At 38.0% G+C, this 20,878-nt stretch overlaps 1 protein-coding gene across 1 annotated transcript; it reads left to right on the forward strand.

Annotated features, from left to right (window-relative positions):
• The first annotated feature begins 1,781 nt into the window (after positions 1-1,781).
• LOC135467780 (arsenite methyltransferase-like) lies at positions 1,782-13,610 on the forward strand. The gene is made up of 10 exons (XM_064745626.1): positions 1,782-1,842; positions 2,893-3,072; positions 3,877-4,027; positions 4,380-4,516; positions 5,559-5,628; positions 6,200-6,281; positions 7,717-7,848; positions 9,425-9,570; positions 10,671-10,814; positions 12,480-13,610. Exons 2-10 carry the CDS (start codon positions 2,900-2,902, stop codon positions 12,573-12,575), a joined length of 1,131 nt encoding a protein of 376 aa, XP_064601696.1. The 5' UTR covers positions 1,782-1,842; positions 2,893-2,899; the 3' UTR covers positions 12,576-13,610.
• The last annotated feature ends 7,268 nt before the right edge of the window (positions 13,611-20,878 follow it).

Consider the following 20,878-nt stretch of genomic DNA (forward strand, 5'->3'; position numbering starts at 1 on the left):
TCATTCTTGTCGAGTATAAGTGAATAGAAGACATTTTTTGTTTCCGTTTGTAGAACATGGGCCTATACACGGGTCATTAACTTATCCCAGTGTTACTGAAAACTGATGACCCCTTCCTTGTTATGAAGCGCCAGCCGTATTTCTTCTTGTGCTTTTATTCATTTCCAGAAATAGTGCTTGGGTCAAGACGGGTTATGAAATGACACATTGGAAATCCCTTCTCTCGGCTTATATCAGGTAATGAGATGCTCATGTGCACGTGGAAAGTCAACCGTTAACTAAGACTTAATGGAATAGTTACCTCACTATTCAATTTTAGCTTGTACAGCTTGTACGTATAATTAAGCCATGTTGGGACTAAGTCAGTGCTGAGATTTTACTTTGTAAACGTGTAAACATAAACAGTATACAAAATCAAGATATGTTACAACTAGGATGCGCAAGGTATGATATTGTCACTTACGCTCAAGTCAGTGTTCATAATTATGACCAGTAAACATTTCAAATTGCAATGGAGATGATAAGATAATTAACGTATAGAATGAAACTAATGTGGGTGAAGACTGTCTAGGGTCACAGTATACGACTTGGGTTAACCTCAATGAAATGTAATTTTCCCTCTAGCATTCTTCCGCGCAAGATTGCTGTTTGTTTCCTTGGTGAAAATAATTACCAGGAAGCGATATAAATGGGTGGATGGTTCCATCAAGGGTATCCAACAAATTCTTTTGCATGTACGTGGCAGAAATCGTCACTAACTATAAAAGCAATGGTCTTGTCGTCTTCCCCGCACACGCCTCTCCATGTAAACGTTCAAGTATACGTCCATATGCAAAACTCCCGGCAGGCAATATTTATCGTGATGAACGGATGTAAAGTCAGATAACCTAAATCACATAAACCCATAAATTATCTGCCCACATTTAGGGTTTTAAGAATTTTTCCAAGATGACTGCCTGAACTATAGACGAAGGAAATGGCATAGAAATGTAGGGTGTTGTTTTGATTAACTCCTGACAAAATACCGGTAGTCCTACGCCCTAGCCGGTAGGCTACAGCATGTCTACCATAAGAGTGTCCTGATGTCAGATATCGGCAAATTTGATACCACCATATGCTGGTTTGTACTAAACATAGCCCAGCAACAAAAGGCTCAAAACAATCCTCATCAAGCAGTGAATATACACAATATATAAAACCACCAGTAATTAAGATTAATCTTATTACGATCAAAGACAAAGTGGCACAAAAATGTGAGTAGGGTGCCCTAGAGAGCTGCACGAGGGTTGTTTTGTCTCATAGTATTCGTCCTTTGGTTTAGAACTTAAAAGTTGTGCACGTTCTTGTCCGTAGGCCTACAATTGCCTTATACGGTAATGTCCACACATTACACTGTAATTAGAAAGGATTTACTTGGTGTATAGTCTTGATATGGTTTGTATACTCTAAATGTTCTGAGGATTATTTTGACGGTTAATTGTTGTGCTATGTAAAAGTGGGACAAAGATAAGTCAATTACAGATATTCACATTTTCTGACAAGTTTTGTATACCACATCGGGATAGAGCCGACCCTTAAAAAGTGCTCCATATAGGGGGCTTACACGAAGCTTACATGTAGGCTTATGTATTGCCTGACTTCAAGTCCTGAAACACATTAGCTGCTCCAGTAAAACTGATCTGCAGGTCAGAAGATATGATAGTAGTTGATGATTTCGTCCATGCTAAGGTCAGGTCGAATAGGCCACGCCAGCTGGATCAGTACACAGGATGATGCTACGATTTCTGAAAGGGGAGATCACTCTCGTGTCACAAAGTGCACAAAAACAGTGGAAAAGAAAAGGTAAGCTACAAATTGAGTGAACGTCGCTACTGTGTTATTTATGAAGCCCAGTTGCACAGTTTTGCTTTCGAACAACGTTTATGCCTGAAAGTAACTAAAAAAGAGAGTCTGTCTTTGTTTATTGTACCTTAAGCCAAGGAGGCCATTTCTGTTGGTTTCGAAATCTGGGATCCGAGTAAGTTCCACGGACTACAGTCCAAAAGCGTGCCAACTTTTGGGAATTTCTTTGTTATGATGGCACAGTAGTAAGGAACAGTTTAGATAAACAAACACGAACAAAGACAAGAGAAAGTCTTTGTGTGTTAATCTAAAGATAATATAATAAAGTTCGTGGATAAAGCCTAACCAAGGAGTCGGCTGTGAACTTTTAATATTGGGTAAGGTCTAGTTCCTTAGGTGAGGATCGCATCGATCTCCGCGTATCAGTAAATATAAGCCATCCGTAGAACGGGTTTTCCATCCATAGAAGCCATAACACCTGAACTACTGTAGGCCAAGTGTAGATGTACATAGTGGCGTTTTCTGTAGAGAAAAATTCATTTTTCATTATGACTTGTCCAGTGGTGTTTATTATCTAAATCAGGCTTACAATTTTATCGTCCTGTATACTATAGGACTATATCCCGCCTTCGTCTCCAATCAGCGATAAAGGAGTTTACATATGGATACAGTGATGTATGTATTTTTCCTACTGATAAGATGATGAACAGAGAGCTACTGAGTAAAAGCTGGGATTAAGTTAGTCCCAATAGTAATAGCTGGCAAGCCTGGGAAGATCTGTGTTTAAACAGGTAACTTAAGTTACTGGTACTTGTTCAATAATGTTAGCTTTCACTTTGTAGGTCTCTGTACATCAGCATACCATTAGTGTATCTAGCAGGCCCTTGAAGATATGTTCACGTAACATACACCACATAACATACATCACACCATTCAGGGAATAAAGGAGACTACACCAGACATTTTTGGCAGCAAAGCGACCAGCTAGATTCAATCTTGTTTTTCTTGAAATTCGATTCTTCATTGTTTTGTTATCTCTGCTTGACAAAGAGCCACAATGTCTACTGAAGAGGGTGATGCAGTAAGGGACTCCGTGAAAGATTACTATGGGAAGAGGTTACAGAAGACGGAGGACCTGGAACTGAAGGCCTGTACTGTTCTCAGCGAGTACAGGATGCCCAAGTTTGTGCGCGAGGTGTTCAGTCTCATTCATGAAGAAGTCATGGCCAGGTGAGGGGAACGGTAGAATCTCCCTTACCTCCCACAAAATGCTGTCAACAAACAATGTAAATGTTATTTTGTTGATGTAAAAAAAAATAATAATGATAATGAAAGATCAAAAGGTAAATTAAAAGTATGAACAAAATAAAAATCACAACTCAGTAAGCTATACCTTTATGGACAACAAAACCTGTCGCCACCCCTGTAATTTCCTATAATAATCAGTTGATATTGTGTTCAATTAGATTCCAAAAATGACTGGATTGTGGGATTCACTAGGTACAGTGAACAAAATAATAAGTGTGGTTCTGAACATACGGGTGATTGCTAAATATACATGTAAAGACTGTAGTGAGAGATTTATTAAGACATCCTGAAGAACAAAACGGGGTCCTGCGTGGCCAATGGGGTTAACACGCCAGCATAGAGCAATGACCCAGGAAGATGTCAACAATGCAGTCCCTGCGAGTTCAAGCCCAGCTCATGCTGACTTACGCTCTGGCAGTATGTGGGAAGGTCTTCCAGCAACCAGCAGACGATCGTGGGATTACCATCATCGTCGTATAAGTGAAATGTTCTTGAGTATGGCGTAAAACACCAATCAAATTAATAAATAAACAAAAAAAATAAAGAACAAAATCCCAATAGTATTAAATTCATGAATCTAATTATATGATGTCTAAACGATATCCACAGTTTAGTTAATCATATCTTTGAATCATGTTTTTGGGAGCAGCATTATGGTATGACATTAACATTACATGTTTACCTTGCGTGGTTACCTTAGTTAATGTGAGCTTGTTATCACTGCAGGTATTACGGCTGTGGGTTGGTTGTGCCGGAGAAGCTGAATGGGATGAGGGTACTGGACCTGGGTAGTGGTAGTGGTCAGGACTGTTATGTGGTCAGCAAGCTAGTAGGAGAGAAAGGATTTGTCACAGGCATTGACATGACAGATGAACAGGTAACAGTATTTTTGTTTGATGATAAACGCCAAATAACTGACTCACATAGGTAATGTCAAGATGAATTTATCACAAGTAGAAGTTTTTCTATCAAAATATAAGCCTTTGTAGAATTTACCAAAGGTTTGTGACAGTAAACGCTGGTAAAGAGAAGATATTAAAAGTCATACTGAAAATAAAGATCATTTTGAAGATATGCTTTTATTAGCAAAGATCATTCTGTAACAAATCAATATTCTGCATTTAGTGCAGGTGAGGAAAATTTAGTTGCCTCATGTGGTGCATTTGATTTCTTGTCATTTGTATGATTGAATTTGGCAATTGGCATAAAGAAAATTTATGTGTTTACAGCTGGATATAGCCCGCAAACATATTGACTACCACACAGAGAAGTTTGGCTATTCAAAGCCTAATGTGGAGTTTGTGAAAGGATTTATAGAGAAACTGGGGGAGGCTGGAATAAAGGAAAACAGCTATGACATCATCATGTAAGTGTGAGAGTGGTCTTGGTATGGAATAAAAACCAACAGCGAAATGTAAACCTGTGATGATAGGCTTATTCAAATACTACAGTGATACTACAGAAACATTGACTGTCTGCAAAGCATGTGACATGACAACTTCTCTAAGTTACAGGTTTTAATCGCACATTTAAGGTACTAGTATGAGTTACATTAGTCTTGTATAGGCCTATTTGTATCTCGAATTTCAACAAAACCATAGTCTAGCGGATTTCATCATAATTTAGCTGAATAGAAATTAAAGATGTTCAACTGTTATGAAATTATATCCATAGAGAAAACACATATTGTGTACTTCATGGACTTGTGTGACATGATTACGACATACCGGGTTGTGGCTACTGTTACGATAACAGCATTGAACGAGAAAATACTTTATTAATTCTTAGTATTGAAAGTGACATTACTTCTGTGTATAACACATCAAATCATGGTTAACATACCTGTAACGATAGGTTTGTTTAAATAAAACAGTGATAGTGCAAAGGATCCTAGAGCATCATCTCTCTGCTTAGCAGAAGTCACACGAATTACTAATAACGAACACAGACTTCATAGCTAGTCATCAGTACTTTTATGTTAACCTATACCAAAATACACTCTTAGGTAGTGGTCATTATTATATGTGTATTTCATACTAGTAATGTCCTTTTACAGATTCTGCTCATCTTGTGTGTTTGTGCTTTGTGTACCAGATTGATGGACAGATGAGGGTCATAACAGCTGGTGTTTTGTGTTGAGAAAATCTTGTACCACTTTGGCTGTTCTGATTTGTCGGTGGTTATATATACATAACATTGCCTTAGTTCTCTTCACAAGCCAATCAGGTCAGTCCTGATTGGTCCAAATACGGTTTTCTCTGGGGTCAGCCTGGTTTTACCCATAAACGTGACTGCAGTGCTGTCATATGAGTGAAATATGATTAAATTTGACATAATAAAACAGTTACTGTAAGTAAGGTTTTGGATGTTTCATCATTGTTTTATTTCAACCTTTTGGCATCCTATAGATCTAACTGTGTGATCAACCTCTCACCAGACAAGGAGGCAGTATTGAGAGAAGCTTACAAAACACTGAAGGTCAGTCAGATTGCTAAGTAAGTGCAAGATTCTTTTGTATGGACACAGGAGCCTCTAACCAATGCGACTGCTGTGAGTTCAAATCCAGCTCATGGCCTCCTTTCCTGCCGTACGTGAGAGAGGCAGTAGTATTAGTAGAATACTATAAATAAAATAAATAAAATAAATCAAATGAGATAAAAACAAGAAATAAAAAATAATAATAATAACAACTTTATATTAAAGTAATATCAGCGGTAATATGTAATTAGCATGTGCCCACGAAAGTACCAGGTTCAGCAGGCAAAATTTAGCTATGGATCAATTACTTTACTATGTGAACTGAAAACTAAACTTTACTGAAACTATCTCAATCAATGATAATGGCTTAACATTGAAAATGTGGTGGCGATAAGCTATCTGCTGTATCACCCTGGTAATATACATGTATGTATATTTTAGGCAGTTAATTTACTGGAAACTTTGAATTACAAACTTAATCATTGAATCAGATTGTGATTGCCACATCTACACGGAATTAGCATGTTAATGGTATTCCACGTTCTCAGGAGATTTTTTTTGTGTTCCTAAGGTTGGTGGCGAGCTGTTTTTCAGTGATGTTTATGCGGACTGCAGAGTTCCTGAAAGTGCTCGGAAACATGAGGTTTTGTGGGGTAAGTGTTGATTGTCATGTAAGCTAAATGGATAGAACGTCAAGAGTCTATTAGTTTCAGTATTATGCCGCCCTCACAAAAAGAGGAGTATATATAGCGATAGTTTTTTCTGTGGGTTTGTGGGTCAGTTTTGCTCATATTTCAATATTAATAACCTAATTAGAGAAGAATCATGAAACACACTGATCACATTTTGTAAGATCTCCATCAAGGTCAAAAACCAACTCGATCCATACATAAGTTTTGCATATTTAGTGAATTGTATGGTTCTCATTGGTTATTGGTTATTGGTTTTTGTTCGATATTTATGAAATTTTGTGTGTAGGTTCAGTGTGTGTAACCTCATATTCAACCTGAACTTGGGATATCATGGACTACGAAATACCTTAGGGAAGTCGGGTAAAGCCGAAAGGTTCATTCTTCTTTTTCGTGGTAATGGTTCCCTTGAATCTGATTTGCCCCTGGGTCAGATTTTCAGTCATTTGTTCATATTTTGAAACTGATCAGGGGAGAATTCACAGTGAAACTCACAGGTTACATTGCATGTATGAGACCTTAGACTTTGAAAATTAGCTTGTTCTGTGGACAAGTTTTGCATATTGCAGGAATTCTGTGATCGCAGTAGGTCTTTACTCATATACATTTAGCGCCTGTGCAATAACTGCTCTAAATGCTATCCAGAATTTATAAAAGCTTTTGTGCAGGATAAGTTTTGTAACCAGCTGGATTTGTGCAGATTTTTTTGTGCATACTTTTTGCCTTTATTCTGAATGATCGTTGGTATTTAGGCAAAAAGTATGTCAAATTGAGAAGTTAATTACAGACGAAAAGGTACCCAGTCTCATATACATGTAATTGTCACTTTAAGCTCACCAAGTTCTTTCTAATCCTTCATACTGTAATGTGATGACAACTGAATGGATTTGATGGTATCTGACTTTTCTTGCAATCATGCTACTGACATGTAGTTAAGTTGAACCTGGGCTGAAGATAGATGTCTGTCTATAACAAAGCCAAGACTGAACTTCATTTTGTACATGGAGTACTTCATGTGTATTGTAGTTGAAGATGTGGTATTTACTGAGTGAGTTCAAGTCCAGCTCATGCTGGCTTCCTCTCCGGCTGTAAGTGGGAAGGTCTGCCAGCAACCTGCGGATGGTCGTGGGTTTCCCCCGGGCTGTACCCGGTTTCCACCCACCATAATGCTGGCCGCCGACGTATAAGTGAAATAGTCTTGAGTACGGCGTAAAAAACCAATCAAATAAATAATAAATAAATAAATTACTAGTGTGTTGATTATGACTTTTACGTGTATCTTAATTGTTACCTGTACACATGTAAGTTGATTGTTACTCGTGTTGATTGCTACAGGTACATGTTCAGTGTGACTGATATATTGATTGCTACTTGTACATCATATATATTGTATCAACAGGTGAATGTATCTCTGGTGCTTTGTGGTGGAAAGACCTAAACAGTCTGGCTGCTGAGATTGGCTTCAGCAAACCCCGCATTGTTACGGCAGCTGAGATACCAATAGAGAAGGAGGAGTTCAAGAAAATTTTAGGTAAGAAACTAATTTTTCACAACGAGTACCATTGTGTATTAGCCTAAATTCACAACCTTCTTGCATTTGAAAATAATTTCAATTTCACTGTCATTATCATTTTAAATGACATCCATTTTACTTGATAGTATATATTTGGCATGTACATACACAAGTACATAGTAACTGAACGTAAATATATGTACACCTATATATAATATGAGATTTTCACATGAAAAGTTCATCATTGTGCAGCATTCCAGAAAGTGGTTTTTATCTAATAATTATGAAACATGCTGAATTAAAGATAATCACCCATTTAAATGAATAATAAGACATGAATAATGCGAAAAGGTGAAAGTTGAAGGACTAGACACGTTACTCAAAACAGAATTTGAAAATATTATTAAGTGCCTTTCTATTTAATCTATTCCTTATTGCAGTCCTGTGTAAATAGTCTGACATACAGCATAAAACACCAATAAGATCAATTTACATGTATGTATATATCTTAGCTGGTAACACATTAGCTTAAGAGTACTGTGGATGGATATACCAAATGCATTGAAATGATAATGAGGGTTTTTTGATTAGCCCCTCAACATTTATAAAAGCTGGCGTTACATGTATACCAGAAAAGTGAGCGGGCATGATGCTTCGTAACACTGGGGCATGTTCTCCATCTTCATTCAGTTCAGGTCTCCCAGGACAATGCTGCTGTTCTATATGAAAGTGAAATAATCTTCAGTAAAGCACAAAACAACGATCCAAAAAATAAATAAACCCCACAGCAATGTAAACTCTTCAGATGGAGACTGTGAATTTGATCAGTGACAGTGTGTGTTTAAGGTGAAGGAGGAAAGCAAAGCCTGTCATTTGGTGCTACGTGTAGATTTACTTCAGTTCGTAAGGTGTTATCTGACTCCAGTGAAACCAATTTTAAGAAAATAAAATTCTGCCTTACAGTAATATACAGTTCATGAAAGACTGGCTGAAACTAGAGGTCTGTTGTTGTCTCCCTGTCAGAGGGGTTGCCTTCAATATGAGTTCATTACTATTTAATGGACAATCTGTCTCATGTACCTGAACTCATGTGCATTTGTGAGTTTTACATGAACAACCATGGTGTACAAAAACAGATGCTTCAGTTAGGCAGCATGACAACTAGCAATGGGAAAACATTGGGAAACAACATTTTGATTTACTGACCAAATTCGTATATAGAACCAGCTGGAGGTGTTTGTGTTAGCAGCACCATGAATTACACATTGTTGTCTTATAGTGCATGCATATATACAAATAAATGGGGTAAAACAAGTCAAGTATGTTTCCCCTGGGCTATGCCTGCTTTTCTTCCACCATATGCTTTTCTTCCACTAATATGCAGGCTGCCATCATATTAGTGAAATATTCTTGAGTACGGCGTAAAACACTAGTCAAATAAATAATAGTCAAATAAATTAATAAATAAATATATACACGTATGTATTAGAAAATATCTAGCTGAGGCAAATGCATTATGAATGAACTGTCTTTAGAACTGTTAAGACTGGTTGCTCATTATGTTTTTACATGTTGTGAATTTTGTTTTTACCAGGTGATGCCAGGTTTGTGTCTGTCACATACCGGCTGTTCAAACTCCCTCCCAGGGACCAGTTCAAGGACAGCAGACTTGTTATTTACAATGGAGAAATAACAGGTTACGAGAAAGAGATCATTTTTGATCACAAATTTACATTTAAAGTAAGTCATTCACATCAAACAATATTTTGTGTTGTTGTTTATATTTGGAAAGATTTGTGACTGGTGTCACCATATTGGTGTTACTTATGAGAGTAACTTTCTTTTATCATCAGCTACCATCACAGTTACCTCCCCTTTTGAAATCAATGAAATGCTTGTGTCGGTGAATTACTGGGTGTTTCCAAAGGGTGTGCGTAGGCGATCTCTAGATTATTGATTGGAAATTGATATTGTAAAACTACCTACCACAGCTGCACCTGTCATAAATGGTGCTTAAAGAGGCTATGCCGCAGACCTTTGGCAAAGAATCGATCAGCACAAATTCATTTGTCTTTTAGCTATTTAGAATATCCAAAATAGTTACATTTCACTAAAAATGAGCCTTGCTGTTCATTTATTACCATTCAAGAAGTTTAACAGATAGTTTAAAATGCGGGTTGTTTTATGACTTTAAGACAAATATTATAATCATTTCAATTTAGTAAGTTAAACAGTGGATATTTACTGAAAGGCAGTAATGTCAGCTATTCGTAGTAGAGAGAGATTTGATTAGTGAACAAGGATTGGATTTTTTGCTAAAAATCTCAGTTACATTTTGTAGATGTTTCAGTTAGAATTTACAAGATGTAGGGGCCTCCGTGGTTCAGTCGGTTAGCGCACTAGCGCAGCGTAATGACCAAGGAGCCTCTCACCAATGCGGTCGCTGTGAGTTCAAGTCCAGCTCATGCTGGCTTCCTCTCCGGTCGTACGTGGGAAGGTCTGCCAGCAACCTGCGGATGGTCGTGGGTTTCCCCCGGGCTGTGCCCGGTTTCCTCCCACCATAATGCTGGCCGTCGTTGTATGAGTGAAATATTCTCGAGTATACCTATTCTAGTTTAAAGTTATAAGTTGATCTTGTAACATCTAACTAAAAGTCTACATTATGTTTTAGACAGGTTAGACAACCGTTTATCTATATATTGGGGACAAACATGGATACATTAAAAATGAAATGTGTATTACTGTATGAAACAGCTACAATACGATAAGCAGGTTTTAGCTGTACATTTCTGTGAGCTTTAATGCTGTCCGTCTGAACTTATACACTCATTATTCTACAGAAAGGAGATGTTGTTCAGGTAGATTCCGAGCTGTCAACCATTCTGCAGCTCTCCCGCTTCCAGGATGAGTTTGACTTTCAGCCAGTGTCAAAGAAAACCTGCAATGGATCAGCACCCGATAGCTGCTGTCCATCTTCAAGCCTGGTGAGTAACTCTAGATCTGACAGAGTGTATATTGTAGACGCAGGATCCCTCCCAGTACTTTATCATGTGCATTGTAGATACAGGATTCCTCCAAGTACTTTATCATGTGCATTGTAGATACAGGATTCCTCTTAGTACGTGATTTATCCTGTGCATTGTAGATACAAGATCTCTCCCACTAGTTGATTTATCCTGTGCATTGTAAATACAGAATCCCTCGCAGTATTTGATTTATTGTGTGCATTGTCAATAAAGGATCCCTCCCACCTCTTGATTTAACCTGTGCATTGTAGATACAGGATCCCTCCCAGTGCTTGATTTATCGTGTGCATTGTCAATAAAGGATACGTCCAAGCACTTGATTTATCATGTGCATTGTAGATACGGGATCCCTCCCAGTAGTTGATTTATCATGTGCATTGTAAATACAGATTCCCTCGCAGTATTTGATTTATTGTGTGCATTGTCAATAAAGGATCCCTCCCACCTCTTGATTTATCCTGTGCATTGTAGATACAGGATCCCTCCCAGTAGTTGATTTATCATTTGCATTGTAGATACATGATTCCTCCAAGTACTTGATTTATCCTGTGCATTGTAGATACAGGATCCCTCCCAGTATTTGATTTATTGTATGCATTGTCAATAAAGGATCCCTCCCACCCCTTGATTTATCCTGTGCATTGTAGATACAGGATCCCTCCCAGTGCTTGATTTATCGTGCGCATTGTCAATAAAGGATCCCTCCCAGTACTTGATTTATCATGTGCATTGTAGATTCAGGGTCCCTCCAAGTACTTGATTTATCCTGTGCATTGTCAATAAAGGATCCCTCCCAGTACTTGATTTATCATGTGCATTGTAGATTCAGGGTCCCTCCAAGTACTTGATTTATCCTGTGCATTGTACATCCAGGATCCCTCCCAGTAGTTGATTTATCATATGCATTGTAGATACAGGATTCCTCCCAGTACTTAGCACATTTGGTAGAGCATCCGCATTGGGAGCGGTAGATCCAGGATCAATCCTCGGTAGAGTCACACCTAAGACTTTAAAAGAGGAAGTTGTAATTTCTTCGCTTGGCGTTCAACATGAAGGGGATAGTGCAAGGACTGGTTGACCCGTATCAGTATAATGGCTCGGGCGGGGTGGCTTCTCAGTGAAGCAGCACTAGATAAAAGAGTGGTTGAAATCTGTCCTGCAACAAGGAGACACATTACATGCAATCTAAGGATTCCTTTGTCGTCATATGACTGAAAAATTGTTAAGTACGACGTTAAACCCTAATCACTCACTCATTCATTGCAGAAAATGGATTCCTTTCAGTGTTTGTTTTATCATGTGCATTTTAGACATAGGATCCAGGATGTCTTCCAGAACTTGTTTTATCATGTGTATGATGGACAGAGAACCCCTTCCAATACCTGTTTCATTATTTGTAGTCCATACAAGATCCGTCCCTGTGCTTGTTTTATCATATTCGTTTTAGAGATAGGGTCCCTTCCAGTATTTGGTTTATTGTTTGTGTTGTAGATAGGGGACCTCTTCCAGGCCTTGTTTTATCATTTGTATTTTAGATGGCGTAACCTTGTTAACATGTGGTTTATCCTTTGTATTGTAGATAAGGGACCCATTTTAATACTTGTTATGTCGTTTGTATTGTAGACAGAGGATCCCTTCCAGTATTTGGCAGACCTGAAGAAGAAAGGCATCGTACCAGCTGCTCCCTGCTGTTCCACTGGGGACAAGGGTTGCTGTTAGACCAACATAGATGGAAGGGTTCTTAATACATTGTTTATACGCAAGAGAGAACTGGAAAACACTCATGTACTTTAAGCTTTGTTGTTTTCTCCATTTATACATGCTTTTTAACTTAGAAACTTTTTCTAAAACATATTCATGAGAGTATGAGAAACACTTACATGTAATACATTTTTATATCATTTATAGTTCACTCAAGATAAAGTAATATCCCATTTCTCATAATTGAATTTTACTGAATATATTTTTGTATAATGTAATATTACCTCAAACCATTTCACTTATCTTGTGAAGTATTTGTGTATGTAGGTCCAGGGCTGTTCACCATAATTACTCAGATCGTTCACTGGTGTAGGGGTAAAAAAAGAAGCTTGCATTCCAAGAGAATGTCTTAATGTCCAAAGTGAATAAATAAAGAGAAGTATGTCACTGCGGTACATGGTAGCTCACGTGTTTGTACTCCACCCAACCCGAAAGACCTCTGCGGCGTTAGACTGCAGAAATGTTAGACTATTAAGCAATGGGAATTAATTTTTCATCTGAAAGTCATGGTCAGCCATTTCGGTCCTCGTTGAAACGAAGGGTAGTTGGCAACTAATAGGACTCGTGGGTATCGGAGAAAAGGTGGTTGGGTTGTCTAGCAGCTGTGATTGAACCAGTGCAGGTTATTTGAGTTTCAGATGATACTTTTCACTTTTTCTGTGAAACTTCGTCGTGACGCGTTTGTGTATAAATGGAAATACCCTGAAGAACGTGAGAGCGTTAATCGTTGCCTGTTAGAAACCAGTAGTAGGTAGATGGGCAATCGTATAGAGCAAGGGTACGTGGTGTAGTTCTGACTGATTATGTACTTCTGGTTATGTGTATAAATGTATAATTTCGTGTTAAGAGACATGAATAATCGGGATGCGGAGCACGTGCATGCCATGATGTGTGTGGATGTTTGTGCTTAGTGCGTAAATGAAGAAGTGTGTCGCCAAACCACATGCATTGCTTGGACTTGTTGGCTCACTTTCTCCGTAATAAAAAAAACTTCAGACTTAAATGGATCATGAATTTAGTCCTTTCCACACACTAAGTTGCCGAACGAACTCTATTAATATTGACAGTTTTAAGCTTGATAGGTTTGTTCGTTTTTTTTTTCTCAACAGTATTCTTATTCACTTGAGTTCCAATAATTCAGGAAAAGCGAATTTTCCATACTACCCAGTTTTCATTGTCCTGGAGGCTTTTCAGCAAATAAATGGTTGACGGCGTTCTTTTATGTCATCTTACATGAAGTTCGCTGGTGGACCGCCATTATGACATGTCACACATAGAAGACTTCGCAAGTAACTCGCCAAATGTCGATGGTTTGATTCGAGCACTCAGGCTTCCTCTTTGTTTAAAACTGACCACGATCGTATATGTGAAAAAATATTGAATATGGCGTCAAATATGAACAGCTATTAATCAAATAATCGAATAAAGATGTTTTTTAATCCACATTCTGCAGAAATATATTGAAGTAAAGTTAAAATATGCGTGGGACGAGCCAAAATCTGCTCCGAAACGCGTTAGCGTTTGACAGCTTTTAAGCAATTCTGCGGGAGACGAAAGCTTAGCTTTGATGCGAAAATCTGGTTAATACCTTGTAGATCTTTCTTGTGGTAATAGTTTATTTGTATAGATGTTGTTTTTAATGTACAACAGTTATTTTATCCCTTTTTTCATACACACTGTTCATAACATTTTACACCAGAGTAAACACTTCAACACGAAAGTATGACCGGATCAAGTTTCAGTGAACGAAAAATGACAGGAGCCGGAGCAATCATGGTCAGCACCGCCTCAAAGCTGACAAACCTCCATATGGGAAGTGGCAGTGTACACTGTATATAGAAAAGTCGAACAAATGCTAATGGAGTCTTAAGACAGAGATTAAACCAATCGATTATAGGCTATTTCTTTTAGCGAGTCCGCTTATATTCAGCTCCCTCTGTAAAAGCTACCATACTGGCTACCAAAATTTCCTTCAGTCAGTGACAAGGGAAAACACAAGTTCGACAAATGGATATGTTGTATTATTGCAAGGAAAATGAAGTTTGAACACTTTTTTCTAATTCATGATGTTAAATTCCATAAGCTCGATTTGTACGGCATAAACAGTTTGCATCGGGTGACGTCATAATTATTAAAAAATTAGTGGCATGCAGTTACTTAAACTGCTATCGACTTAAATGTAAGCCCTGTTACTGACACTGACATTTTTTAAATTGTTTACACGTTTTAGTATGACATAACCTTAATAAATGAATTTTATTTTATCCCTTGTAGTGTATGATCTCACAGCGGTGTGAATTTAGAGATGGATGTTAGGAAATTAAAGCCATGTAATGTATTCGCTGAGACAGTAGTGCAGGATGTGTTGCTGCGTGGAGTTTGTTCTAACCGCTTGTTGGTGCAACCATTGTTAAACAAATTACACTCCACACCCATTGTCCAGCATGCAAATTACCGTTGAATAATTATGACGTCACCCGAGGCAATGCTTTCTTGGTGTCGAAACTAAGCTTTTGGAGTTTTAACATTATGAATAAGAAAAGTATTCTAACTGCATTTTCCTTGTACTAATGCGTACGTTCAACATGTCAATGTGTAGAGCTTGGGTTGTTACGTGTCACTGGGTAAAGGCAACGAGTATTACGGATTTCACAGACAGCTGAATACATGCAACCCTGTAAAAGAAAATAGACTATAGACTGAACGGGTGAATCAAGTTTGTAAAATTTCTTGACACGAAGGAAATGTCATCGCCAAGCACTCAGTGCTGATTTTGTGCCAGTCAGATTTTAAGTTTTACACCATTCCGGACCTATAAGTTAAACTGAGCAACTAAATAGTGTAACAGAGAAGCACATTGATGGAAAACATTCATTTGAGACGCCCACATTTTCTGATTTGACAACATATATCAAAGAGCATCACCAGCATATTAAATTATCTATACCTTTATTTATTTGTTTATTTACTTATTTTCAAAACGGTTTTGTGCCTTCTTCTTATTTATCTGGTTACTCTAACTAGAATTTTTTCCTTCGTCTCTAACTATTATATAGAGTTTTCGTATTCAAGTGTTAATGTGTATTTAAAATGACATCTTGAGATTTAGGTTTTCTTTCATATTCAGAATATATTAGATTTTTGTTTGCTGTTACATAACACAAAAGGCAAATCAATCATGGATGTCTACAATTAGTGCATGTGCCGTATTTAATAAGTATTGTGAAACTTTTATTACTAATCATTCGAAATGTGAACAAAGACTACTCCCACTTTTACATGTATATTTATGGCCGAAAAAAGGAAACGTCTGCAAACATTTCTGGAATACGACGTTGACTGTGGTGGCGTCTACTTTTCATCTTGATGTTATATTCGATGTACTGCAAGAATTTGACGACTTGGGCGACATTTTTCACTGGACATGCAGTCTGGATAGCACTGAGCAGTTGTCTTTTCCCATTAGATAGACTGGCATATCATACTTCACACCTGGTTGATATCTGGACGCCATGGTGAGTGCCTAAGGGCGGGGGTGGGCCATTCCCCCGGGGGGACAGTCCAATCACAGATGTAATCATAGTTCTTCTGAGCTGTGAGCAGGCGGAATAACCCACTGATATCCTCAGCTCACTGTACAGACGATGCCGTGCTATGCAGTCGGTCCTTTTTGGCGTGTGTTCAATTGATATCAAAAGTACAATAAGAGTGAAGATTTAAGCAGACACACGAAAATTGACTTCAAGCTGAGGAGTCGATGAAGTGCGGAGTTCCAGTCAATAGAATAATCCTAGTCGGTTGAATTATGTCCACTTACCAGCTACTTTGTTGTCCATTTATCTAACACTCTTCCCTTCTCAAATTGGTGATGTCCATGATCCCAATCCAGAGGCTCAGGGCCAGTCCAAATCTTTAAAAGGATATGCACATCTTTAAATTCAGTGAATAAAATGCATATTGTAAATCATAATGTACATTACGAAGCGCGTGCAAAATACATAACTTGATTATGTGCCAGTTAAACGCACATCGACATCGGATTCCATGAAAACCTGATTACCCGCTTACGCCAGTCTATAATCTGTCAGCTCATTGCAACTGCTGTAACATCTGGCAATAAACAGGGCTTCGATTCAAAGAAAAGACTCGCGAGGTTAAATATAAGAACTATAAGGGCCTTTAAAACACAGTCTTCGAGTTTGAAATGCAATGTGACATGCTAAATACGATCTGGTTTGTTGTCCTGAAAAGTTGGCAACATGTATATCCCTATGTCTTGTAAGTGTAGCAGTACAGTCTTACATCTTAGATATCACAAGGATCTTCTGCATAATGGGGTGGTTGTCGAGGGTTGTTTTTGTGGATAGTATTACTGTATTGTCACTTTGTTTGTATTCAGATAATGTAGACTCTATCATCTGGATGACGTGAACACCTATGCTATAGGAAATGAAACAAAAATTAATCCTTAAAACAAGAATTAGTGAATGTTTTATAATGAGTTTTAATCGTTCCATAGGGCTTGCACCCGGTGATATCTAAACTGATTAACATCAAAAAGCTTTTGATTTATTCCGTCGTAAAATCTTAATATTTTGTCAGATTTGCCAGATTTTGACGTTTATTAGAGACAATATAGCTGAACAATGAATTAATACTACCAAGCACAGATATAAGCAAATTCCCAAATGAGCATGTTATTGTTGATCTGTTTCAGTTCTTATATTTGGCATACGAGAATCATTATGGAATAAACAGCTACAAGGAATACAACTCCAATGCGTGTTATTTTATACTAGAATGCGACATTTTTGGTCAAACAATCCATTTAAGTTTGTTTTCTCTGTCGGTTCATAAGGTAAGCTAATTTGGGAACTAAACTTACTTGGGTCTTAAGTTTCCTTTGTATCATTCATATAATTTTTATAATATAAAGAAAATTACTTGTAAATAACTGCGAGTTGCCAAATTTAGAAAGAAAATGCATTAATATGGCAGGAGAAAACATTCTACAATGTTGTCTGATAATTCCAGAGGAGCATGACTTCTTACGATTTCCTAAATGCACTGTGTATAAATTTTTTCACGCATTTTCTCTACCCTTGGTGGACAAGTCAGGTGTGCCCTCTATATGACACTGTGCATGGGATCTAGAACAGTGGATTTTCACGCTTAGCAATACCCTAAAGGGTACTCAACAAGTTTTGTGAAGTCCCATGCATTCCTAAACAACCACCCCTCAGTATTCCATTTTTATGTATGTTTATCTATAGGCTCATATATACTGGAGCAGTCCATGTATGCATATAGGTAGTATCACAGTGTCTTTCCAACAATCCAATGTTTGTTACCATCATCATTGGTTTGTTTGAGTGGTATTTAATATCACATACCCAGGAATATTTCACCTGGCGGCGGTGAGGTTTGTGACCGACAGAAACCGAGCGGGAAACCGCCGCACTTCAGCATGCACCTGACAAAACCCCCTGATGTAAGGCAGCAACTTCGCCAACTGCTAGTATGGAGAGTTATTTGGATTCATACACGAGACCTCAGTAAAACTGGTCATGGGCTATGTAAAGATCTGAGTTAAGTAATTTAGGGATTTTTTGGTTTGCTCTATGCAGTTATATGTGGACATGTTGATAACAAAGACACATTCCTCCAGTCAACGACATGCCCATGAAATAGCATACACCATGTGTGTGCAGCGTACAAATGAGTCCAAACTGCTGTCTTATGTGCATAATAGACATGTAATACAGTTCTGCGTCACTTCACTTAATAACAAATCACTAGATAAAGTTTTTCTAAGTGGCTATCGCGTCACGACAACATAACAACAAGGTTATAAGGAACGGCATTAGCTCAACCCTATCCATTGTTACATAGGCGGAAAAATCCATTTTACACAGAAGCGACTGGTTCTATTAACAGGTAAAGAAGGGCGTGGCTGATCGACCTGGCCGACAGCAGGGGAGAAGCACCTGTCAATGTCCGGTTCCTCAGGCCTGTCCATTTGGTCAATGGTGGCCAGCTAATCTACTTGCTGTGTGGTCAATTCACTAATAAATGCCTGGAAAGAAAAACATGGTCACGGTGTAACCGTCTGGATGGCTGCTGTTTTCTTGCACAGAGTAGTGTTGTCAATAATTGGGGAGCGCCACTTAAAAAAGAGAATGGCAGATGTAATGAGATTACTGCGCTAACAATGGACATTGGAACGTCCAGGAGCGGTCATTCTGTTCAGTGGGAGTATTATTGGACCGGATTATATCTAGGGGCTATTAAAGGAGCAGTGATCGGGGTTTGAGTGGACCCTTTCCCTTCTCAATCCTATCAGCTGTATTCACTCTCTCGGCAGGGTCACGCAAACAAACCGTGGGGGTACCGATGACGCCTCCCCAAAACTTCACAATAACCCACCGACAACAAAACGAACGGCAATGGAAAATTAAAATGGCATTTGTAATAGCTTTCTGCCTCGTTTATTGCTAGGAGGCAATTTCTACATACCATCCTTAATCTAGTTCTGACAGTCACTAGTGCATATCACTTCTGATGACAGTTGTTTACCACGTGCACGGTTACCTGATAACTCTACATTATATATTCTTGGCTGGCGCATTTGTTGAAATGTAGCTGAAAATGACTGTCTGTTGCATTCATATAATTAAAAGTTATTTAAAAAATAAATAAATTACAAAACCCTAAAGCACGGACTTGAAAACATACACATATTAACAAAATTTATCCTGTTCAGTTCTGTTTCGACAATTCCACGTACATTGTAGACTTTGTTGAATTTTGATATAGGAATCAGTGCAGAATGTACTTATCCAATTTTGGATTGCTTTTCTTTTCGCATATTTTTTTGAAAACGAATTACGACGAAATACTCACAACAAACTTCACCTTTCTAATGCCTTATGTCTAGACTTGGTTATGGTACCGTTCGCTATCACATGCAACTTTGGTGACTTGTAACTGCCATTCTACAAGGATTGTAGTAACCCGAGGCAAACGATGTTAAAAATGACAAAATCTCTATAAACAAAGAAACTACAATCAGACAAACTAGTTTCATCTATAGGGCTTGGATCTATTCCATGTAATTTTTGCATTATGGCAGTGCGTTTTGTTCCTAAACTGTTGGGCCCATCATGTATAAGTATATCATGTTCAGTCAAGTATAAATGGGTTATAAGCAATCTGTCAAACTGTTTAATGTTTTGTGATGAGATGTTATGGAATAACCTCCTTTCTATCAAAAATTAAAAACATCGTTTCGGTTTTCCAGTGTATATGGTAACATGTGTGAGAAAAAAAGCATGAAAATGAAACAGAAAATAATATTTACACTTTCATGATGGAATATTTTTACACTACTTTATTGTTAAAAATGGCGCATGGAAAACTTTCTTTAGGTTAGACCATACATTTCGTTGCGTGTGTAATTGAAAACAAACGGTAAACATAAAATAATACACACTGGTGCACCTTAATTGAAGCTGTCATTCATTTACGCGTTCGTGCCTGCACAAAATGTAGCCTTAATAATCTCTCAAAAGATATAGACCCTTCTAAGACTAAATAATCTCTATATGATCTTTAAACAACCACATCGACAGAGTCTAAATGGCAGTGGACTGTGTCGAGCATGTCTGGTGTGCTTTTCAAGAGGGATGTCGATATTCCAAAAGGTCATACATAGTGGATGTTGTGACAGAGCTCATGGATCTGTGATTCTCTTCTGGACCTATGATATTCTAAAAGGATTAGCAGTCGTTTTTGTTCAGGATTTACAACGGTTGTTCGATCCGCCTTCCGGTTTGACAGAAAATTACGTGTCTATTTTCTTTTGTTGTTCCTGGAATGCGTCAAAAGCTTCCATTAAGTGGCGTTGGGGATAATAATAAGAAGAAATCACATGACTGCGAGATACCGCCACTCAGCATTATACGCGTTCTGATTGGCTGCCGAAATAAAGTAGGCGGGGTGCCAACACAACCAGAGTTAATGTTATCCTGTTTGACATTGTTTGTACTATAATTAAAGAAGGGAACCACATCGTACCGTTAGTCTCATTAAGAAGATTGGAGGGCTCATTACGATTTTATAAGTATTACTTCTCTAGGCACAGTTAGTCCAGTCAGAGCAAAGAGGAAAACACTCACTGTGAAAGTATAGGTTAATGTGGTCGGATTTTTAAACACTCAGACCACAGTTTGAGAAAAACCTATCGGAAATTTATTGGAACC

This window comes from Liolophura sinensis, chromosome 6 (genome assembly GCF_032854445.1).
Source record: "Liolophura sinensis isolate JHLJ2023 chromosome 6, CUHK_Ljap_v2, whole genome shotgun sequence".
Taxonomy (NCBI): Eukaryota; Metazoa; Mollusca; class Polyplacophora; order Chitonida; family Chitonidae; genus Liolophura; species Liolophura sinensis.